The sequence below is a fragment of the Quercus lobata genome, unplaced genomic scaffold, assembly GCF_001633185.2.
Source record: "Quercus lobata isolate SW786 unplaced genomic scaffold, ValleyOak3.0 Primary Assembly Scq3eQI_89, whole genome shotgun sequence".
Taxonomy (NCBI): Eukaryota; Viridiplantae; Streptophyta; class Magnoliopsida; order Fagales; family Fagaceae; genus Quercus; species Quercus lobata.
Genome location: NW_022154777.1, coordinates 1 through 22,064, shown reverse-complemented (window position 1 = coordinate 22,064; position 22,064 = coordinate 1). Strand labels below are relative to the sequence as shown.

Below are 22,064 nucleotides of genomic sequence, written 5' to 3'. Positions count from 1 at the left end.
GGAATCAACCTTCCAAGGTGATATTGAGAAGCAAGTTCTTGTTTGAGATTATGAAATGGGAAAAGCACTTGCTTTTCAGCGTACGATCCTGAATTTGAAGGAGGTTCACACTTTAGATGAATATCAAATGTAAATCCAACTTACATTATTTATGTCTTTATCAATTTTTCCCTGGTCGATGCATCTTCTAGCGCTCATGCATACGGTGCTGAAGCAAATGCATCTTCTGCATCGAATGTTGACGAGCTTCATCAAGAAATCTCAGTTCGTTCAGCAGTAGTCATAATTCCATTGATTATTGTGTGGACACACACACATATTCGTTGGAGTATTTTCTAGAAAATCCATAGAGGAGGTACAAGAGAAGAAGATGTTGCTGGAAAAGCTACAAGTCAGAATGAATGAAGCAGAAGCAAAGGCCAACAAGCTTAAAGTGTCATTGGAGAATCTATGTGGTATACTAACAAGGTTTTTACATTGCATATTTTGTTTTTATTATAAATAATGCCAATCATTGAGGACATTTTTCTTCCATAATAATATGTTAGAGCTCAATCAGACGATGGGAAATATCTATCGTAGGAAAAAGCAGAACATGATCTGATAAAGCTTGAACAAGCCCTGCATGATGAAGAAGCGGTCTGCCTTCTTTTCCTGGACTGTTCACCTTCCAATGCTTCAAGAGGGTTGATATAACAGTGATATCTGTGTCTACAAATAAAGCAATAATTCTAATCAAAACCCAATGCAATTGAAATTTTGAATATGTATGTCATAATAGTTTTTTTTTTTTCAAAACATTGAATGTAATATTTGCCTAAAACGAGTATGCTTCTCAATGAAGGAATACAACTGGCTGCAACGTCGTAGTACTAAGTGCACAAAACTTAGTTATATTTGTGGGGTTTTTCAGTGGTTAAGGTTGAACCCACAACTACTTTTGGTGAAAGGCAGTTGTCATTGCAACAAGGCTTGACCACTAGTGCAACTGCTAATTCAGACCACTAGAGCAAGCCTTCATTGAAGGCACGATTTATATGTGCAACTGCTAATTCTCACTCTTAACATTTTCAAAACGCATTATGAAAAGAAATTAATTTTAAAAGCCAATCGACCAAAAATTGGAACTTAAAAATTCAACCAATTCCCCTATAAACCAACCCTAATTTCCAAAATTAGAAACCACTTAAATTTATTATGTATTAAAAAAAAATTTTTGCAGCACAATGCCATTAAACTAATCAAATTGGTTGAAGAAAAATATAATCAACCTCCAACCCCCCAAAAAACGGATCTGATAACTCAACCAATTCACCTAAAAACCCTAATTTCCAAAAACTAATTACATTGTCCAAGCATTGAAATAAAAATCCAAACTATTGCAGCACAATGCGACTAAACTAAACCAATTAGATTGATAGAAGCAAAAAAGAATGAAAAACAATTAGATTTTATGCTAACCGCCTGACCTTACCAAACTAATTACATGAATATGTATGGATTTTTTGTTTTTTTTTTCTTTTTTGGGTACAGAAATCAGAAGATATGACGTACAACTAGAAGCCTTTAATGCTAACCGCCTGACCTTACGAAACCCAATTTACTAATGGGATGCTGAATAGCACAGTGGTAACCATGTTTGCAGGATCCCAATATCAGCTATCACAAGTTCTAATGTCCAGCAGTTCGCTCAAACCCCAAATAGCAATTTCACCCCTTCAGAACAATTAGTTAAACGCGGAGACACAGAGTAAAAGCTTTCCCTCAAAACCAAAAGTAAAGCTTCCTTAATAACATAATACCACATCTTGGAGTCAGCCACCCAACTGTGGGAAGCAGCTAGTTTCTTTCTACCTTCCCAGTATTTTCCAAGAAAGCTAAGTTGGATCCCTTCTAACAAGTACAACTCCTAATGTTACATGCATCCAGCAACATTCGATTTCATATCATTTTGAAACCTCTATAAGTCAACATTATTTTTTTTTTGATAGGTAAGAAAAAATATATTCAAAAAACTACTACATGCCAAATAGCACCAGCATAACACAAGTACAAAAAAGAGAAGCAGCGAAGAAAAACAAAAAACATTAATTACAAGGAAAGAGAGCTAAGGAAAAGAGGAAGAGAGTCACTAGATGTGAGCTAAGGTTTCAGAACGCAGTAATGCATATTGAGAAGTCAATATTATGGTCCAATTCCATGACTTTAGCACTTACTCAAGGTTCACCAATTTTGTGTTTTTTAGCCCTCGTGTAATGTTTCGGTGGGGGAGGAGGTTGCGGGGCATCAACCTTAGGGTCATCATCGTGCTGCAAATTCCATTAGATGCATGCAATCAATATTCGATATAATGGTAAGAATAAAGTGAAGTACAAAATATATTATTACATTCAAATTAAAGTTATCATACCATAGCAGGGCCTCGGTGTCCTATTTTGTGTCCACCTGTCCCACAAGTCGGTGCTCTTCTACTGCGTTACGGTCTACCTCGTGGGGGTGAGGGCTCATGAGGGGGATGCTCGTCCGGTACATCAGTATGTGGCTCTACAGTGTCAATCCCAACCGGAGGTCCTACAGGGTCAGATGAGGATGCGGTAGGTGGGTAATCCTGCTCTATGTAGAGGCTAGGAGTGGGTGCACTAGAGCCGGTGTGTGGGTATGAGGGTGTCTCGGGGAGTATAGGAGGGGTGACATTTTGGTCAATACTGACATCAAAATTGGGCTGCGAAGGTGGGCTGGGTGAAAGGACCTCGGGCTGAGGAGATGCATATGGGATGGGTGAAGGGACCTCAGGCTGAGGATATGCCTGCGGGATGGGTGGAGGCATCTCAAGAGTAGTTACAACCCGAGGGGTTGTTGCACGCCGACCACGGCCCCTGACTGCACTTGTGCTTAGGGTTGCTGTAGCAGGCCGAAGACGACCCCTAGCTGCACTTGTGCTTGGGCTTGTAGTAGCACGATGACCACGGGTCGGTGTACTTACGGGTGCTGCACTTGTGCTTGGGGTTGCAGCAGCTGCTAGTTCAGTCTCATCCCCATTGTTTGCATGCTCATTTACTGCAGGATCACCATCAAGGCCAGCCACATTATTTAGGACACGCCGGACATGGTTGTGAGCTTGGCTACCTTCAGGAAGCATCGCCAACAGCGCTAAATGGCTTTGAATCTGAAACGGAGAAAGAACCAGTACAATTAGACTTGACACATTTATGTATCAATTAATGAATGAATAATATAATACTTATGAATCTACTCAAAACTAACAGTTCTATTAGAATATTATATGTATCAAAAACTATTTCATTACATGACAGTCAAATCAAACCAGATTTGCTGAGAAATTCATAGAAATTAATTCTATGTTCATACATGTACTCAAGTAAAACGAAGTAGGCAATCAAATGTAAGTAGAACACATTACCATAATATCTAATTTAGCGCTGTTGCGGTCGACATACTTTCGAGTCACCGGACGGTACCAGACGTAATAGGCATGATTGCGAGGCATCTCACCAATCTGAGGAGGTGCATGACAAAGTTGTTGTCGTCTCATTTCCCAGGAAATGATATATGGTCGATGCTCCTCCCTCCAATTCTTTTCCACCTTCCCACGTAAGTCGATTTTATGCAGCCTATCATCGTAGACAACATGCTCAGGCGGCTCCTGCGCCAAGCCAAACTGTCGAAGGACACGGTCTGGGTGGTGTCTCTCTACTATACAAAAACACACAAGCGGCACCCTTGCTGTCCACGTATCCCTGGCTGCAACGCAGAACTCAGGAAGGTGGCCGAAGTGTGCCTCGTATGGCTGCCATACGATCTACGATAGAAAAAAAAAACAATTATCATAAAGCCTTCAAATGTGAAACAAGGGAAAATACATAGATAAAGGGTAAAACTAAAATTATAACAAAAGATATGTTAAAGGATGAAGCAATCATATTATTAACGGAGATGATCATAACCAAACAATTTTTTTTAATATTATTACCTGCTCTGGCTACATTTTAACTAATAGCTCGCGATAGTGGACCAAGGCCATGCCGAATGGCCTACTCTTCGGGCTTGGCACCCGCACCCACCTACAATTACAAGCAAGCAAATAACATAAGAACAATAATACAATTTAGTTACTAATAAGAGTACATTGCAGAACACACTTGGTATCAGGAAAAGACTTACTTAGATGCAAGTGGAGCATATGGCCATGGGCCATAATCACATCCAGGTGGGGGCTCTATTCTCGGGCACAAGAATGGCAACCTTGCCCATGCCCAATACTGGACCAACGTGCACGCCCCACCAATCTGCGATGCCCCTTTCTCGCTTGCCCGACACAACTCCCTATATAACCAGGCCAGGCAACCACTACCCCAACTATACTGTGGCGGATCACGAAGGTTACGCAGGAACTCTAGGAACATCAAATGCACCCTATCTTCTGACTTGTCCATGAAAAGTTTGTCCCCTATTAGCGCTAAAATATAGCACCGGGCATACCGGTGTATCTGCATCTCCGTTGCGTCATGAGGCAATGGCGCTGCAACGGCCTCAACAAGTTCATTCGGTTATGGTAGCCTATGGTTTTGTCATGTAACACGTTCAAGAGCAATTGTAAAATAGTCCGTGTATCACAGGACATCATCTAGTTTAAATTAACTATAAGAGGATTATAGCTAAAGTTAATTTTCACAATGATGATGGACAAATTCAAGCTCTCAACATCGAAATCAATCATGAGTCTCAACAAAATTGGTTTATTCCTAACAATATGAAGAAAGGAATGAGGAAGCTACTTTACCTCTTGAATTAACATCAATAGGCCTATAAAAACAAGAGCAAATTACACTTTTCCACAGTAAACTATTATCTTCATTACACTTAACCCATTGAACTATTAGAAATTGAGTTTTATCAATTATTTCTTTGTTTTCTTTGGTCTCTTTCTGTTTAGAATGATAAAGATTGACAGATATCAATCTATGGAAACCAAACAATGACTCATTCCTTATTCCCATTGCTGAACCAAATGGGGCACAACCCCAAAACCCTGTCCACGCTCAAATATAGATGTTCTGGTGTAAGTTCTCATTTTTGTCAAATGAATATTCTCACTTATTACTTCACAACTCATACACCGTTCATAGAAGCATTTCATCAAACCCATAATTTGCTTTACAAACCCACAAACGAAAATACAATCAGAAAATTAAAACAAACCCAAAACAAATCAGTGAAAATACCATGAAACAAGATACACAAACAAATCAAACAAAACCCACAAACAAATCAAACAAAACCCACGAACAAATCAAATGAAACCCCAACAAACTAGATTAAATATCAATGTAATCCAGATATTAACACTTTTTACACTAATGAAACCCAATCAAATGCTCAATCAGTTAAAAAAATTTAATTTCCCAAACAACCAAACAGAATAATATACATGCATTCATTGAAATGACATGAACCACCAAAACCCAGAAAGATCCGAAATTGAAAAACGAAATAGGAAACATCATGAAATTCCAAAACCTAAGATTGAAGTTGGAGAAAGAGAGAGTACCTTAGGCGCACGGTGGTTCAATGGGAGCAGTACTGACTTTGAGTGCCTGACTGTCAATGGAAGCAGAACTGAGTTTCGGTGGCTGAGTGTCAATCGCAGCAGCACCTTCGGCACGGCGAGTTTGAGAGCGGAGTGTCTGAGAGTGAGTTGTTTTTGAAATTTTTACAGTGAGGGGAAGAGTTTGAGAGAGCTTGAGAGAGTTTGAGAGAGCTTGAGAGAGTTTGAGAGAGCGGTGTCTGAGATTGAGAGATTTTGAACCGGGTCTCTGTAGATTGTTTTAAGTGGGAAGGGAGAAAAAGCGTTAAAGCGAAAGCGAGTTTATAAAACTCGATTTTTGAAATAGAGTTTTATAAACTCGCTATCCAACTGGACACTCTCGCCATGTCAGCAGATGAAAAACAACAAAAACGAGTCTTAAAAGGTCGATTTTTAAATTGAATCTCGAGTTTAAGAAACTCGAGATGCTATTATTACAAATACTTTCGCAACAGGACAACTAACAAAATACTTAGCATAATACAGTTATTTAGCAACGAAAATCCAGACTATGCAGCCAAAGATGATGCGATTCCACTTTAACATATTCTGACGTATAATATGTACGAGACCATTCCCCTCCATATTCTGCCATAATTTTAATAAAAAAAGTAGGGTCTCCAAGTCCAAATGCGTAATAAGTCATTAGGCATTCATCCACTTCAAAGAGATAGTCCAGTTGGTAATCATGATTACGCTCCTCGGTGGGTTTAAAAACAAAGCACAAAACAATTCCCCACCACTCATCACACCCTGACCCAGACCCAGACCCAGGCAATTGTATCTTCACTTTTTTTATTATAGTGGGTCCCACAGATGAATAATAACGAGAGGCCACTAAAGTATCAGATATGTTTGCTTTTTCAAACCACTTCGGAATTTCCCTTCCAGGAATAATATAACCTTTTGGAACTTGTTGACTACTTTGTCCCTGAAATATACAAACCATGATCTTGGGACTAAATAAATAAAACCCAACACATAGACAGAGACAGAGACAGGTGATATTTAGAAAACACACAGAGATTAGAGAGAGAGAGAGATACCTGAAACATGTTACTTAAGTTTTGAATATTGTTAGCCAATTCGAAGCAGTTGAAACACTGGACAGTGAAATTCCTATAAGATGACTAGTGGAAATGATTTGGTGATCCTGGCAATCTCCCCAGTGAGGTACAATTGTCTAGGCATATAAATTCAACTTTGGATGGAATATTTGGTATTGATTGGAGGTCTTTGCAACCATCCAAGTAAAGATGTGTTAGCCTAGAGAATTGGGAGATGCTTTCAGGAAGGGAAATGAAATCATTTCCCCTTAGATATAACTCCGTCATAGAGATGTAGTTAATACCGCTTGGAATTTTCGAAAGCTGGCAGTCACTGAGATCTATCTCGCGACTTCTTGGCATAGAAGTCAATGAAGATGATGACAAATGACATCCTTTGAAAGATAATGGAAAATTACTAGGTACTCCCGGAGTACCATAAATGCGTACTCCCTCCTCTCACATAAATGGTGGGTCCCACTATGAATTTAATTAGTGGGATCCACCATTCATGTGAGAGGAGAGAGTACGCATTTATGATACTCCGAGAGTACACAATAATTTCCCAATAATAACCTATCACGTAAGATTTATTGTGAAAGTATTGTGATAATTTATACTGATTTTAATTTGAACGTACTATTAAAATTATTTTTTTCTCTTTCTAAAAAAATTATTTTTTCCTCACCAATATTAGCTAATAATAACTTACCACTTAAGATTTATTGTAAAAGTCTTGTGAAAATATTGTGATAAAAATTGATACTGATTTTAATTTGAACGTACTATTAAAATTATTTTTTTCTCTTTCTAAAAAAATTATTTTTTTCTCACTATTATTAGCTAATAATAACCTACCACTTAAAATTTATTGTGAAAATATTGTGATACCATTTCCTCATTCTTCTTCTTTTTTCCCTATTTTTTTATCCTCCACACACTACCGCATTTCTTTCTTCTTCTTTTTCCTTCTTTTTTCCCCCTCTTTTTTTCTCCTCCACACATGTACCCTTACACTTTTCTTTTTTTACTTCTTTCCATTTTTTATCCCTACCACTTCCTCCAAACTCTAGAACGTTCCAGCTTTCCTTCTTCCTCTCTTCATTTTTTTTTTCTCTCAGCACTTCGTCTGCAACACCCATGCAATTCTTCACCCTGATCTTCTTGATTCTTTTCTTTTTCTCTAAATTCAACCACTTACAAACGGGATGATTCAGAGCAAAGCAGAGCAGATCGGGAAGATTGGATCAAAGCAAAGCAAACGCAAATGGGTACAAACTCCATTTGAAAGATTTTGCTATATTCTGATTTTTTTTTTTTTTGTTTTGCATTTTGAGGAATTCTAATTTGCAAGGGATTGATTTTTTTTTTCCTTAGCTGATTTGGGAATTTATTATAGATTTTTTTGTATTTGGATTTGGAAATTTGTTATTGAGAGGAATATTTTGATGTTTTTTTTTTTGTTTTGCATTTTGAGGAATCCTAATTTGCAAGGGATTGATTTTTTTTTTTCCTTAGCTGATTTGGGAATTTGTTATAGATTTTTTTGTGTTTGGATTTGGAAATTTGTTATTGAGAGGAATGAGGAACTGTGCGTAGACGAAGACATGAGCATCCTTTATTCTTTGGGTTAATTTGGTAATTGCCCAACTCACCCAACGGATATATCAAAACGTGCATAGACTTTTGGCAAAAATGGAATTCTGAGACTCCAAAATGGAATTGTGCGTTCTCTTCACAAGTATAAAATGCAACTTTTTGGAAAAAGTTGCGTTTTATACTAACCAAATGCACTTAAAGGGCTGGCTTATTTCAAAATGTGACTTTTGGGCTGAAAAAGTTGAAACAAACGGGCATTTAAGCAGAAAGGCAACTTCTTGGAAGGTACACATAAAATACCATTCCATCCTTACTTTTATTATTTTATACCCAAAAAAAAAAATTTACTAAATTTGTTTCATTTATTTATTTCATCTTTCACTTGGGCTTTGGTTTCCAACTACCTCCCAATAGTGTTATTAGAATATTTGTGTTACGTGACTCTATCAGTTAGATCTACACAGTTTCCTTTTAAATTGGTATGGGCATATAATATACTACAAAGACTAAAGTAATACTTAGACGTGTATACTGTATAGATTTTTGTACATTGCTAATTCAATATTAATCACAAAATATTTTTAAAAAAATGATAATTTAAAATTTTATTTATGCAGTTAGTTTTTTAGGCCTAAATTTATTATGTTCTTGATATCAATTAATTACTTTCTATAAAAAAATTCTAATTAACTATGAATATATATTTAAAATATTAAGTCATTTTCTTATGTCCTTTTATTTATTTTTTTTAGTTATACAGTGTTATTTATTACCTATTTATGATTACATTTTTTTTAAATGATTCCAATGCCTGTTGTGGATAGTTATAGCCATCGACCCATCTCCTCACAAGCATTCCATGCATCTATGCTACGTTGCTAACTATTTTTCTTTTTAAAGTCTTAATAGTAACTATATAAACTCAAATATAATGCTTTTTTTTTCCTTCCAAACTCATTCAGTAATTTAACCCATGCATCACACTGGTTAAATGACTAGTGTGTATATATATATGTGTGTGTGTGTGTGTGTGTGTGTGTTTCAAATAAAAATTACCTATTCTTTACATGATATCCGGCAAGATCGGCCACATGACTCAAAGCAGCTTTCCATGTTTCCACCTTCTCCTTGAAATGTTTTTCATGTTTAACAAGTGAAAAAGTTCCTATTTGTTTTCGCACATCAGATGGATCCACATTGTAAAAAATAGGGAAAACTGTTATTTCCTTTTTTGTCTCGCAGTCAATGATCTCTACAAGTTCATCTAAGCACCAAGTGGAAAATGCATAATTTTCTGAGAGAATGACTATGGCAAATTTGGATTCTTTGATCGCTCTGAGGAGTTCTGGTTTAATAGTTTTTCCTTTCTCAAGTTTTTGATCGTCCTTAAAAGTGTTAATGCCCTTCTCTACTAATGCATAATATATAAAGTCCGTAGCAGTATTGCGAGTGTCCTCACCACTGAAACTCAGGAAAACATCATACGTCCATTTGCTAGTAGAAGAAATAGAAGAACTTGGGAAAGATGATGAACTTGAAGCCATTGAATCAAGGAATAGATCTGCATGGAAAAAAAAATCAATTAGAACTGAAGAAAAATTGAAAAGAAAATAAATTATGAAAGAAGAAAAACTATTTGATGCAATGGTTTGAATCTTTCCCTTCATCAGATGAGTCAAACATTACCCCTTTTTTTTGTTCCTTATGAGAAAGAGAAACCACAAATAAAGTCACATTGTTCAGAACTCAGGGGCAAGTGTTGGGTATGTACGGCAAAGATGGTCTAGGTACAGATAATTTTTTTTCCCAAGCCAACAGCAGAGCAAAGTAGACATTGTTCATAAAACCATGGCTATAACAAAGGAACAAGACAGAGAAACTTCTAAAATAAAAAAAAAATAAAAACAAAAAAAGTAGCATTAAAGCTATACTTGAGTAGAGAGTAAAAAAAGAGGCATAAATAAACAAGCATTCACAGCCAAGTGAGGCAATGTCTCAGTAAACACAATACAAAAAATGGAGGAACATGGAAAAAACAAAAAATATCAAAATAAAACCCAACAAATGGAGGGGCTGATTTTGGGTCTCACCGGAAATAAAAATCGGTGAACGGAGCTGTGTATATCTCGGGCTGAAGGTGCTAATCAGCGGAATTGGAGCTCTGCTTCAGTTATTGAAGTGTGTTGTGGGTTTGGGAGAAGGAAAAGGGAAAGTGAGATGAAAGTAGTGAACAAGCATGGGTAGTTGAGGAAGTTCTTACAAAATATTCGTTAAAACCTTTTATATTATGTTTAGTTGCACTGGATGAGAGGAAGTAGAAAATGGGAAAATTGATAGAAGCTGGGGATTCCTCACATTTTTCCAAATTTTGTTTCTGTCCGATTTGAAAGAAAAAAGAGAAATGATTAACCTTTTATACAAGATTACTCTTGTACCCTCGTAAAAGTATAAAAAAGTTATGAATATTTTTGTAAAATTACTTTTAATTCTTCCTAATGAATTATTCATTTATAATTTACAAAAAATAAAAAAATAAAATAATTTTTTAGCATTATTTTTTCCTTCGGTTTTTTTTTTTTTCAATTCTATTCCCTTAATTTTTTTTCCCTTTCTTTAAACATAGTGTTAATTTTAGAGAGTAATTGAAAATTTCACACCCCCTTCATAATATTGTATTGTGGTGGACCTCACACAGATTCACGAGTCTTATAGCTGAATATTGAAAAAAATTGAGTTTATTGGTGATATAGGTACTGTTGAAAGTTATTTGGAAAAATGAGGAAAGAGAGTGAATTTCGGCAACGGTGTTGCCGAAATTGCAAGAAAAAGTATGAGAGAGAGTAAAGATAAGTGATGTGATGGAGGAGGGAGAAAAAATTGAATTTCGGTAATGAGATAACCGAAATTCTTGCTGCCCAAGTGAGTGTGAAGTGCCCGAAGTGCTAGTGCTATGTGGAGTGCCCAAAGGGAAACCAATTGTGGCAACCAAGTTGCCAAAATTGTAGGGAAGGGAGGAGAGAGAAAATATGAATTGTGGCAACCAAGTTGCTGAAAATGGGAGGGGGAAAAAAAAAAAAGAATTGTGGCAACCAAGTTGCCGAAATCTTGGGGAGGAATTTAAAAAAAAAAATTGTGGCAATTGATTTGTGACGATGGCATTGCCAAAATGGAGGGAAAAAAATTTGTGGTTGATTTGTGGCATTTTATATAACTAAAATTGATTCCCTAATTATTATAACACATAATAAATAATTAGGCGTAAATGCATTTTTAATCCCTACATTTTGATTTTTTTTTTTCCATTTTAGTCCCTACATTTTATTTTTACCACTTTTAATCTCTAAACCAATTAACGTGGGACATTTAAGTCCTTAAAGCACCATTCCGTTACTATCCAACTCACAAATTCTCCTCACACAAATGCATACGTGGAAGCCCTACTAAAAAACAAATTTGAATGACAATTGAAATCCACAACTTAGGCGCAGAGTTTCCTTGTATGGATTGTGTTACAAAGGCCCTGTTTGGCAGGTGTGTTCTAACACACATTTTCACATTTTAAACAACATTACACACATTTTTATATACTTTTTCACCCACACGTATATAAAAAACACTCAAACAACATTACTCAAACTCCTCTATACATTTGTTCACGCGCATTCTACTGTTTACATGCCTAAATTTACTGTTCAGGTCTGATGAAAAAAAGAGAGAGAGAGAGAGAGACATGTGAAGCACAAAATGCCCTTCCTAAATGCTCACTTTACGTCACTTTGCTTCTTTTGTTAGCTTGCGTCAGCCAAATAAGATGGGTAGGTCAGGTCATAGGTGTAAGTAATTACTTGGTGTGAAAAGTTTTCTTTCTCATAAAAAAAAAAAAATCAATTGTCCCTTCAAAGCGTTAATGTCTCAAAAACACTCAAACAACATTACTCAAACTACTCTATACACTTGTTTACGCGCATTCCACCGTTCACATACCTAAATTTACTGTTTATGTCTCATGAAAAAATAAAAAAAAAAAGAGAAGAGAGACATGTGAAGCACAGAATGCGCTTCCCAAATGCTCACCTTATGTCATTTTGCTTCTTTTGTTAGCTTGCGTCAGCCAAATAAGATGGGTAGGTCAGGTCATAGGTGTAAGTAATTACTAGGTGTGAAAAGTTTTCTTTCTCAAAAAAAAAAAAAAAAAGATCAATTGTCCCGTCAAAGCGTTAATGTCTCAAAGTCTCAAACGACTCTTTTTAATCCATGAAATAGTGACTATGCAACTTTTCTATCATCTATGATATGTAGTGCAAAGTGACATAATGGGTCTCAAAATGCAAATTTCCTATAACGGATATTATTTTTACCTATTAAATTATTGTTTCCCAAACTAGGAAATGGCACTTTGGAATTTAGATGGACTCCACATGGTACTCATGATAGCATGTGATAGTTGATTGTATTAGGACCCAATATGTGACAAGTTTCACATCAACTTTTCTGCCCCATCAATATGTGGCATTAGCAAGAACAAAGAGCGAGGGAGAGGGAGAAAAGCTCAGATTTTTATAGAGAAGAGATAAGTATCAATAGAAAATGTCAGCAAAGGATAGAGATAAGATTCACTGAGATTTCAAGAGAGAGAGAGAGAGAAGATTATGTTACAATAAAAAATAGGCGAAAAACTCATTTTCGTCCCTACATTTTCACGCGATTTCCACTTTGATCTCTGTTTTTTTTTTCCATTGCTTTTAATTCTTATCCTGAAAAATGCGTCTCGTTTTAGTCATTTCCATTAGTGCCCTAACGGCCCCATCTTACGTGGTAGATAGAACTATTAAAATAATAATAATAAATTTTATTTTGACATTAAAAATGCCACATCAGCATTTAAATTAAAAAAATTAATTTATTAATTTTAATTAAATAAAAAAATAAAAAACAGAATTAAAAATAAAAAATCACATGAATTGATATCTAAGTGTGTCTTGAACGAGAACAAGAAGAACATAATCCCAGATCTAAAAATACAAACCCAAAAATTAAAATCCAGAAATTAAAATTTTCAAAATCACAATTTTCTCAACCCAGCAAAATCATCAAATCCTAAAGCCCCAAAGTACCAAATCAATCCAAAAATATAACAAATCCAAACAAAAAAAAAAATCTCAAACTCAGAAAAACCCATCAACCATCACGTCTGAAGCAAGCCATGAACCTAGGGACAATCACAGTGACCAAACCCACCAAAAAATCACAAACCCATACATTCCGAGCAAGAATCAGAAGCGCAAGCACTAGAAGAAGCAAAGGTTGAGGCTTTAGCTGAGGATGAAGATGAAGAAGAGTCACTGTCTGGGACGCCTTGGGAAGACGAAGAGATAGTGACCCATGAAAGATTCGAACCCGAAGAAGAAGAAGACGACCCGAATACCCACGAGAAGGAGCCGGGTATGGAAGAGTCAAAGTTCCGAGAAAGTCAACAACGAAAGCCTGAGAGAGAAAGAGAAAGCTCAGTGTTACTAGATTGCTTGCTTCTAATGATGTGTGAGCCAAAGATTTCCATGGAGGTATCCAAAGAAACCTGGGTTTGGTCACTGTGATTGTTCCTGGGTTCGTGGCTTGCTTCAGATGTGGTGGTTGATGGGTTTTTCTGAGACTTTCTTTGTTTAGATTTGTTGTGTTGTATTTTTGGATTGATTTGGTACTTTGGGTATTTAGGATTTGATGATTTTGCTGGGTTTGAGAAAATGGTGGTTTTGAAATTTTTAATTTTTGGATTTTAATTTCTGGGTTTGTGTTCTTAGATCTAGGTTTGTATTCTTAGATCTAGGTTTGTATTCTTATTGTTCTTGTTCAAAACACACTTAAATCTCAAATTATATGATTTTTTATTTTTAATTCTGTTTTTATTTTTTATTTAATTTAAATGTTGATGTGGCATTTTTTAATGCCAAAATAAAATTTTTTATTATTATCTTAATAGTTCCATCTGCCACATAGGACGGGGCCGTTAGGGCACTGACGGAAAGGAATAAAACAAGATGCATTTTTCAAGATAAGGACTAAAAACGGTGGAAAAAAAAGATAGGAACCAAAATGAAAATTGCGTGAAAATGCAGAGACGAAAATGGGTTTTTTGCCTAAAAAATATTTAAATAATATGTTGGTCATAGACTCACGAGTACAATGAGAAAAATGGAACATGTGAAACAAGAAAGATTAAAAATATAAAATAAAGTTGGATTTTTGTTTTAATGTTTTAGAAATCAGATGTGTGGCTGTCGTTAGAGAACTTAATGGGCAGGCGGGCTAATGGGAAAAGAGAAAAATTAAAATTGATGGTCTGTACTTTGTTTGACCATGGTGAAATTTATTAAACATCTGTGGTTGAAAACTATCTCTAAAAAAAGTTTGTTGTGGTTTGTAAGATATGTTTATTCGGCTTTTTGTTTAGGACTAACCTAATTTTTGTGAGGCATGTTGTGGATTCAACTATGTAGTTGGCACCCCTTTCCCTCTCCCTTGTGTGTGTGTTTGTTTCTCAAAAAAAGAAAAAAAAAATTGTGTAGTTGGATGTATCCCTAGCATTATTCATAAGCTAATATTGATGATTTATTGTTGCTAACCTCTAAAGTTGATGTCATAATTTATAAAAATCTTAAAATTAAAATTTGAAAAATCACCAAAATTAGTATTAGTTTATTGCAAATCTCAAATTGCATCTACAGATATAAGATTACGATGCGAATAAATGTGATGAAATTTTATGAGCTTTACATTAAGCATTGTCCCCCTTTTAGGTTTGTACCCCGACTCCGTCCCTGTGCATTGATACACAGTCCAAGATGTATTGTCGGATGCTAATGATTTGTGTGGTACGCCAAGAGTTATTCGTTGAAAGCACAATAATTTAGTATTGTCGGATACCAAACCAAATGATCATATCAAAACTTAAAAGCAAATCAAATTCAAGAAATGAGAAAGAAAATATTGTTAGATAAGAGAATTGAAACAAGATATACGGCTTGTTCATACTGAGGAGAGTCAGATTGGTTTTCAAAGTTGGGTCACTAATGCACGTGACCAGGTCACATCAGCTCGAATGCGTGGCAAGCAATGAAAATGTTAGATGTTTGAATAAAAGACAATAAAGAAACCTTGCTAAACGTGGTGAGGCTTTTGATTAACCTTCACTATATAAACTGGTGAAAAGTCTTTTGAAGAAAATCGAACTCTGAGCATATGATAAACATTATAGTTTAAACCAGTACGTGCATGCCAAACTAGTATGGTATTAACATCATCCAAATTCTTAAGCACTAATCTTATGGGAAATTAACTTCAATAAAAGTTGCTATGGTCTATGGATCACATGGATGCTCAGTTGTTCTGCTTGTGCAGTCAAAATGCTTGAAAATTAAAGGCTCACTAGTCCAGTCTATGAAAATTGATTAAGGCTCCTTCATCCATGTAACCTTGTCTGAGAGGAATAAGAACTTACATGGAAAAAGAAGGAAATAAAAAAGGACGAGATAAATTGAAAGATAAAAGAACAAGTCATTTAATTTCATGCAAAATTAGATAAGAGAATTGAAACAAGATATACGGCTTGTTCATACTGAGGAGAGTCAGATTGGTTTTCAACGTTGGGTCACTAATGCAAGTGACCAGGTCATATCAGCTCGAATGCGTGGCAAGCAATGAAAATGTTAGATGTTTGAATAAAAGACAATAAAGAAACCTTGCTAAACGTGGTGAGGCTTTTGATTAACCTTCACTATATAAACTGGTGAAAAGTCTTTTGAAGAAAATTGAACTCTGAGCATATGGTAAACATTATAGTTTAAACCAGTACGTGCATGCCAAACTAGTACGGTATTAAGATCATCCAAATTCCTAACCCTTTTAAGCCCTAATCTTATGGGAAATTAACTTCAATAAAGTTGCTATTGTCTATAGATCACATGGATGCTCAGTTGTTCTGCTTGTGCAGTCAAAATGCTTGAAAATTAAAGGCTCTCTAGTCTAGTCTATGAAAATTGATTAAGGCTCCTTCATCCATGTAACCTTGTCTGAGAGGAATAAATACTTACATGGAAAAAGAAGGAAATAAAAAAGGACGAGATAAACTGAAAGATAAAAGAACAAATCATTTTCATGCAAAATTCAATCAGTTGTCACATCTACAAAGTAGAGAGAGTACATCAATCATATGGGACTCTTGTTTGTTCTTTGCATGGGAACCGAACCAATTTTCACCAACCACAGTACGAGAGTGTTGGATTTGAACCAAATCTACTCATTATTCAAGTCTTTAAGGGCAAATATGTAATTAAAGCCCTCATTATGAAAAGACGTTAACACCCTTCCTTCGCAAACCAATTTTCTATCTCATCAAACCAATTCGCCAAGCTCACCACTCACACGTTAGCATTTACAATAAGAATCTATATTTCTATCTTCTCACTCTTGTAAAATTTTTGGTATATTTTATAATAAGAATCTTTTTTTTTTACACGGAAATTTTTTCAAAAATTCCACATTAAATTATTTATTCTACAATATATTTCAATAAAATATTTATTCGTTATTTATATTTTATTATTTTTTCTAATGGTTAGTGTGCTACATTGATGTATGAGTTAAAAAAAAATATAAGATAACAATTGAATAATATAAATCATATGATAGAAAGATGAGGTATACACTATTACTATAACACTTATACTTTTTATACAATTATGCAAAGATTGATGAAACAAACTTCATCAAACTTGCATATAGGTCAATTTTTGTAAATTTTTTCACTTTTTGTATTTTAGCTTCATTGATGGAATTGCTTTCGTTGGGCACCTAAGCAGTGAAATCAAACTTAGTCTGTATTCACAACCAAAAAAAAACCAATTGTACCACTTAGCAAAAACAAAAATTGCTAATATTCAACTTGAGCATTGATTTTTTTTTTCCCAACTATGTTAGAAATTTCTTCATAGGAATACGATGGATTGAATAATGAATGTGGCCATGTGTGACTTGCAAGACCTGTCAATCCGTCAAGCACGTCACAAAGGAACGTTGAATGTGGCCATGTAGAAAAAAACCAATTGATGACTATCTGAGACACTCTTCATTACGCTTTTCCAAGTAATTGTATTGGCGGGATCATAATAGTGACAAGGGTCACTTGCACGTGGAGTGTGGACCTTGGTTATAAAGTCTAGCAATCGTTTAATTCACTCAATATCTATCTTAGACATAAAAATCAAATAAAAATGAATAATGTTAGAGACACTTACAAATTGCTAATGTAATGAGTAATTATTGATAAAAGAAAAAAAATGATATTAATAGTATGTCTAGATGAATACCAATAAGAGTTCCTCCAAAAAAAAGAGATGAATACCAATAAGAAATTGATCACATTAATATTTTGTAGAAATATTGTAAAATAGTTTATAACTGTAACATTACTCAATAAATATATCTCATGCAAAAATTTCATTTATTTTAATATAAAATTTTATTTCTTTTTTGACCATTTTTCAAAAACATTCACATAATAATATATTTTTTATTTTTTTAAAATTTAAAATTTATTTAATTATTTCTCTCTCATTTCGTACATCCATCAAACAGCATTCCATAACTAAAAATTAAAACCTTATCAACACCAATATTCTTAAACAATAACGTGGGTTTTGGTCTTTTGGGTGTAGATTACGAATTTATTAATCTTAAAAAAAAAAAATTGTCCTTGCTGATAATAATCAATTGAAGCATTAATTTTTTTTTTCCTACTATATTAAAATTTTCTTCATAGGAATAAGATGGATTGGACTATAGTTGGCAATGGAAATTTAGAAAAAAATGAATGTGGTCATGTAGAAACTGGAGACCCATGGCCGAATGGCCTTTCCTTTTATTTCACACATTTTTCTTCTTTTCTTCCTTCCACACTCTTCACATCAAGTCACTATAAATGCAAGCACACAAGCTTTGACTTTGTACAGCCAACTTCTACTAGTACTGCACCTAAATACAATTTGAGATTTCAGTTTAAGATCTCCAATGCAATAATTAGGACATCCCTTTGACTCAAGTTGAACATTTGTAGTAATAATCCCAAGTTCAACGACAAATTAATAAGAGACTGTTTTGCTGTTCATGCATAATCATGATACCTTTTGGATGCCATAGAATATCAGTTTGAAGAACTGTCCAAAATGATCACTGTATGAGTCACATGCCTTCTTGATTTCTGGGTCATTGCGTTAAGTCATTCGGAGTGCCATGATTGTCATCAACCAACACATCTATATAATATCTAATAGCCGAAACATTTGACTTTTTGTTGACCACTCCTCAATGCACCATGTGGCTACACAAATTTGTGCCACGTCTATATATTTTAAAACACAAAAAAAATGTGTCTGGTCGTTACGCCTGCTTAAGCAAACCGTTTTAGTTGCTACTGTTTGGTGTTTGGTTGCACCAATTCACTGAATGGTTATGAATTTCTCTTCAAAGCCTCTTATATATATATATATATATATATTTATATTTATAAAAGCCTCTCTTATTGGACTCTTTTTTCAAAAACAGTTTCTTCGCCTTTTCTCAACCTTTGACCCCCAATATAGGAATTTTTTTTCTAAATAACAATAAATATTAAAAAATTTAGTTAATTGTCATATTTCAAAACAATTTTGAAAACTAGCATCTCGAGTGTCTAAAACTCGAGTTCCAAGATATAAATCGAGTTTTTAAGTCTCGATTTGTAAGTGGTTTAGTGAAAAGGGAAAAAAATTAAGCTGAAAATCGAGTTTTAAAGACTCGATTTGCATAAATTGAATAAAAACGCCGCTATAGGTCTATAAAACGTCACTATAGGGCTTAAAAACGCCACTATAGGACTCCATAAATCTGTACTTAAGAAAAAAAATTTTCCAGGAAAACGCCGCTATAGGGATTTAAAACGTCACTGAAAGACTTGAAAACGCCACTATAGGTGAATTTTTTTTTTGCATGAAACTCGAGTCTTAAAGACTCGATATCTATGTGGCTTTTTTATAATATGGATCTCGAGTTTCTAAAACTCGAGATGCTAGTTTCCTTTATTGTTTCAAACGTTGCCTAACTAACTATATACAATTATTTTGCAATGCTGTTTTGCACATTACCTCCCCAATATAGTCTCCATTGTTTTCCCCAACCCTCCCCTGTCACTGCCTTCAGTCATCAATTTGCTACCCTCACCGAAGCTGTTTCCCCCCTCTCTTTCTTTTCTCTAATTTACCAAATCCTTCTCTCTACAACGATGAAGAACTTCTTAGGCCCCTTAAAATCAACCCGACTTCTCACAAAAAGCTTTCCTCCCATTGTATTGCGTCCTGCTACCGTCTTCTCGGAGTCGCTGCCTTACAGTTCGACGTCAAGAACATGTTTACTGTGATCGGACCGGTCTTTCTCCAAAAGCTTTACCGGTAAAGTTTCCAATTTTGTTTTTTTTACTTGCCAGTTAAATATGATTTAGGCTTTTGGTATTTCAATTGGCTTGATTTTGATTTAGGGTTCATTCGGTAGTTACAAATATTACACCGTTTCTTTCTCTTTATACGCTCTTCAATCACACACATGTACATTTTAAGAGCGAAAGGCTACACGGGTTCTGGGAATGCTAATTCACTGTTTAAATTTCAAGGCCGTTTAAAGGTTTCTTAATAAATGTATATGGTTTAAAAAACACACAAATGAATTCAGATAAGAGAGAGATTGAGAGACAATTTGAAAGATGCAAATAAAGAAACTGAGAGATAGTTTGGAAGAAATATTGAACGACCATTATAACCATCAATTTTCACTACAACACCAGCCTTAGACTGCTGGAACTGTAGGCAAACACAGAGAGAAAAGCTTTTTAATACTTGGGTAAGCTTTTTAATACTTAGGTATTAAGTACAACTCAGTTTTGGGTATTTTTGATGGATTTGTTTAGGTTTAGGTATTTGTGTAGATTCAATTTTGTTTTGGGCTTTTGGTTTTCTCTTTTGTTTACTCAATTTAATGTATAATAAGCCTTATCAGTTTAATATATTCATTGAATCAACAGAATTATTAATTACGAATTTTTTTTAATAAAAAAAATGGTTACAGTTTTGGGTAATCACTGAATCAACAAAATTATTAATTTTCTGTTCCAATTTTGTATTGAGCCCTTTCGTTCTGTTATAGTTTTCAGCAATTTAATCTTGATTTCCTTTTTTCTTTAATGAACGTTTTGTGCAGAGAGAGAGTAGGAGAGAAAGATCTATGGGAGGCCCTTCACTACTGTCAGACTAGTCCCCTCTGATACTGATGAAGAGATTGCAGCATCAATTGTTGATCTGACACAACCGGATGAAGCATGGAGTCAAATGTTTTGTCTATGAGATTGTTCTGGTATTGGACAGATTCTTTTTCTTCTCTTTTATACTCTTCCATAGATTGTTCGTTCTTCTCTTTTCTGATTTTTTTCAAACACTATTTTCATTTGATTGTTGTTATATAATATGCATTTGCACTAAACCAAACCCAGTTGAACACATAGGGTGTGGCTTCTTCTTAATTTTGCTTCTTTCTTATTAATCTTATTTTTTTCACTTGCTGGTTGGTTTCTCACCATCCCAAAAAACCAACAGTATGATTTTGAATTCTGGGTTCTATATTTTATTTTGCGAATTGGAAGGTTTAACATCAATTAAGACAGATATCATGTGATTTCTTATGATATAAAAGCCATGGAAGAGTTGGGTTTTTGGCTTTACACTGTTCATGGAATAATTTAATTAGTTATTTAGTTTTGTATATTTGATACTCTTTAATTTGTTTGTTCTGTCTGTCTGTTATGTTATTGTTGTTGTTTGTTGTGTTACAGGAACTGTTCAATTTGTAAATAAGCTGTATATTTCTGTTTTAAACTATTAGTTTCTTTTATTTATAATAACAATCGTTAATATCTTACACATTATTCAGAAGAAGAAAAATCCTATATCTTAGACATTGATACATGAGGTGTGGATTTCTGACTTGGCTTTGATTGTTTGAACTATTTGATGTACTCATCCCACACTTAGGATTGTTCATTATCGGTTTTATGGTACATTCTAATGTTGAAATTTTGTGCACACCATGTGTTTGACAAAATGTCTTACTTACTCTTGCATTAGTCTTATACACTCCATGGTTTGTACCTGTTGGTTTTAGTTGCCATTGGTCATTGCATTTTTTCTAATGTGCATTTAGGCATTAGAAAAAATCAAGTAAAAATCAAGGTTTATGTTCACTTTGACCTTTAATATCACAGTCCAACCCAGTTCTTGAGGCCTTTAACAATGCCAAAACAATTCGAAATAACAACTCAAGGTTTTTTATTAGTTTTCCATGGTTTGCTTTTCAATGAAGACTATCTTTACACTTTTATTCCTTTCATTTCAATTATACATACTGCATATATATTTCTTAATTATGCATATGTTTTAGGTGTATTAGTTTGAACTTCTCATTATAATGTCTCTTCATGTCATAGTGACTTTTTTTTTTCTTGATAAAGTCATAGTGACATTACTATGTAGTTAAAGTGGGGCAAAAATTAGAAGGAATCTATTTGAAAGTTCTCCTGTTTGCTAGATTACCAAATCAAAAAGAAAATACCATTGCTTTTACGTCCTATGTGCCACACTACCTGAGGTATTTTACAATATTCTGCTCATCAATTTGTTTCTTTATATATGTCATTTTAAATATAAGTTATATTTTAAGTTTTTTTTTTTTTTTTTTTTTTT

The 22,064-nt window shown here is 34.5% G+C and overlaps 3 protein-coding genes and 1 long non-coding RNA gene across 4 annotated transcripts; 1 reads left to right on the top strand and 3 right to left on the bottom strand.

Moving 5' to 3' along the window:
- Positions 1-4,000: 4,000 nt before the first annotated feature.
- Positions 4,001-4,550, bottom strand: LOC115973331 (serine/threonine-protein phosphatase 7 long form homolog). The gene is made up of 2 exons (XM_031093587.1): positions 4,183-4,550; positions 4,001-4,082 (listed from the first exon to the last, which is right to left on the bottom strand). Exons 1-2 carry the CDS (start codon positions 4,512-4,514, stop codon positions 4,001-4,003), a joined length of 414 nt encoding a protein of 137 aa, XP_030949447.1. The 5' UTR covers positions 4,515-4,550.
- Positions 4,551-6,095: 1,545 nt separating this feature from the next.
- Positions 6,096-6,875, bottom strand: LOC115973330. Its single transcript, XM_031093586.1, has 2 exons — positions 6,652-6,875; positions 6,096-6,536 (listed from the first exon to the last, which is right to left on the bottom strand). Exons 1-2 carry the CDS (start codon positions 6,658-6,660, stop codon positions 6,096-6,098), a joined length of 450 nt encoding a protein of 149 aa, XP_030949446.1. The 5' UTR covers positions 6,661-6,875.
- A 2,427-nt stretch (positions 6,876-9,302) lies between these two features.
- On the bottom strand, positions 9,303-9,794 carry LOC115973339 (TMV resistance protein N-like). The gene has a single exon (XM_031093601.1). The coding sequence runs from the start codon at positions 9,792-9,794 to the stop codon at positions 9,303-9,305; it is 492 nt and encodes a 163-aa protein (XP_030949461.1).
- A 9,643-nt stretch (positions 9,795-19,437) lies between these two features.
- On the top strand, positions 19,438-22,023 carry LOC115973342. The gene is made up of 3 exons (XR_004087693.1): positions 19,438-19,727; positions 20,530-20,682; positions 21,833-22,023. It is a non-coding gene; the product is annotated as an uncharacterized LOC115973342 (long non-coding RNA).
- Positions 22,024-22,064: the final 41 nt, after the last annotated feature.

Excerpts from the sequence above, each read along its gene's own strand:
- LOC115973331 (XM_031093587.1), bottom strand. The coding sequence starts at position 4,514 with ATGCAGATACACCGGTATGCCCGGTGCTATATTTTAGCGCTAATAGGG. Across the intron at positions 4,083-4,182 it reads TATGCTCCACTTGCATCTAA|GTGGGTGCGGGTGCCAAGCC; the intron begins GTAAGTCTTTTC and ends TTGTAATTGTAG.
- LOC115973339 (XM_031093601.1), bottom strand. The coding sequence starts at position 9,794 with ATGGCTTCAAGTTCATCATCTTTCCCAAGTTCTTCTATTTCTTCTACT.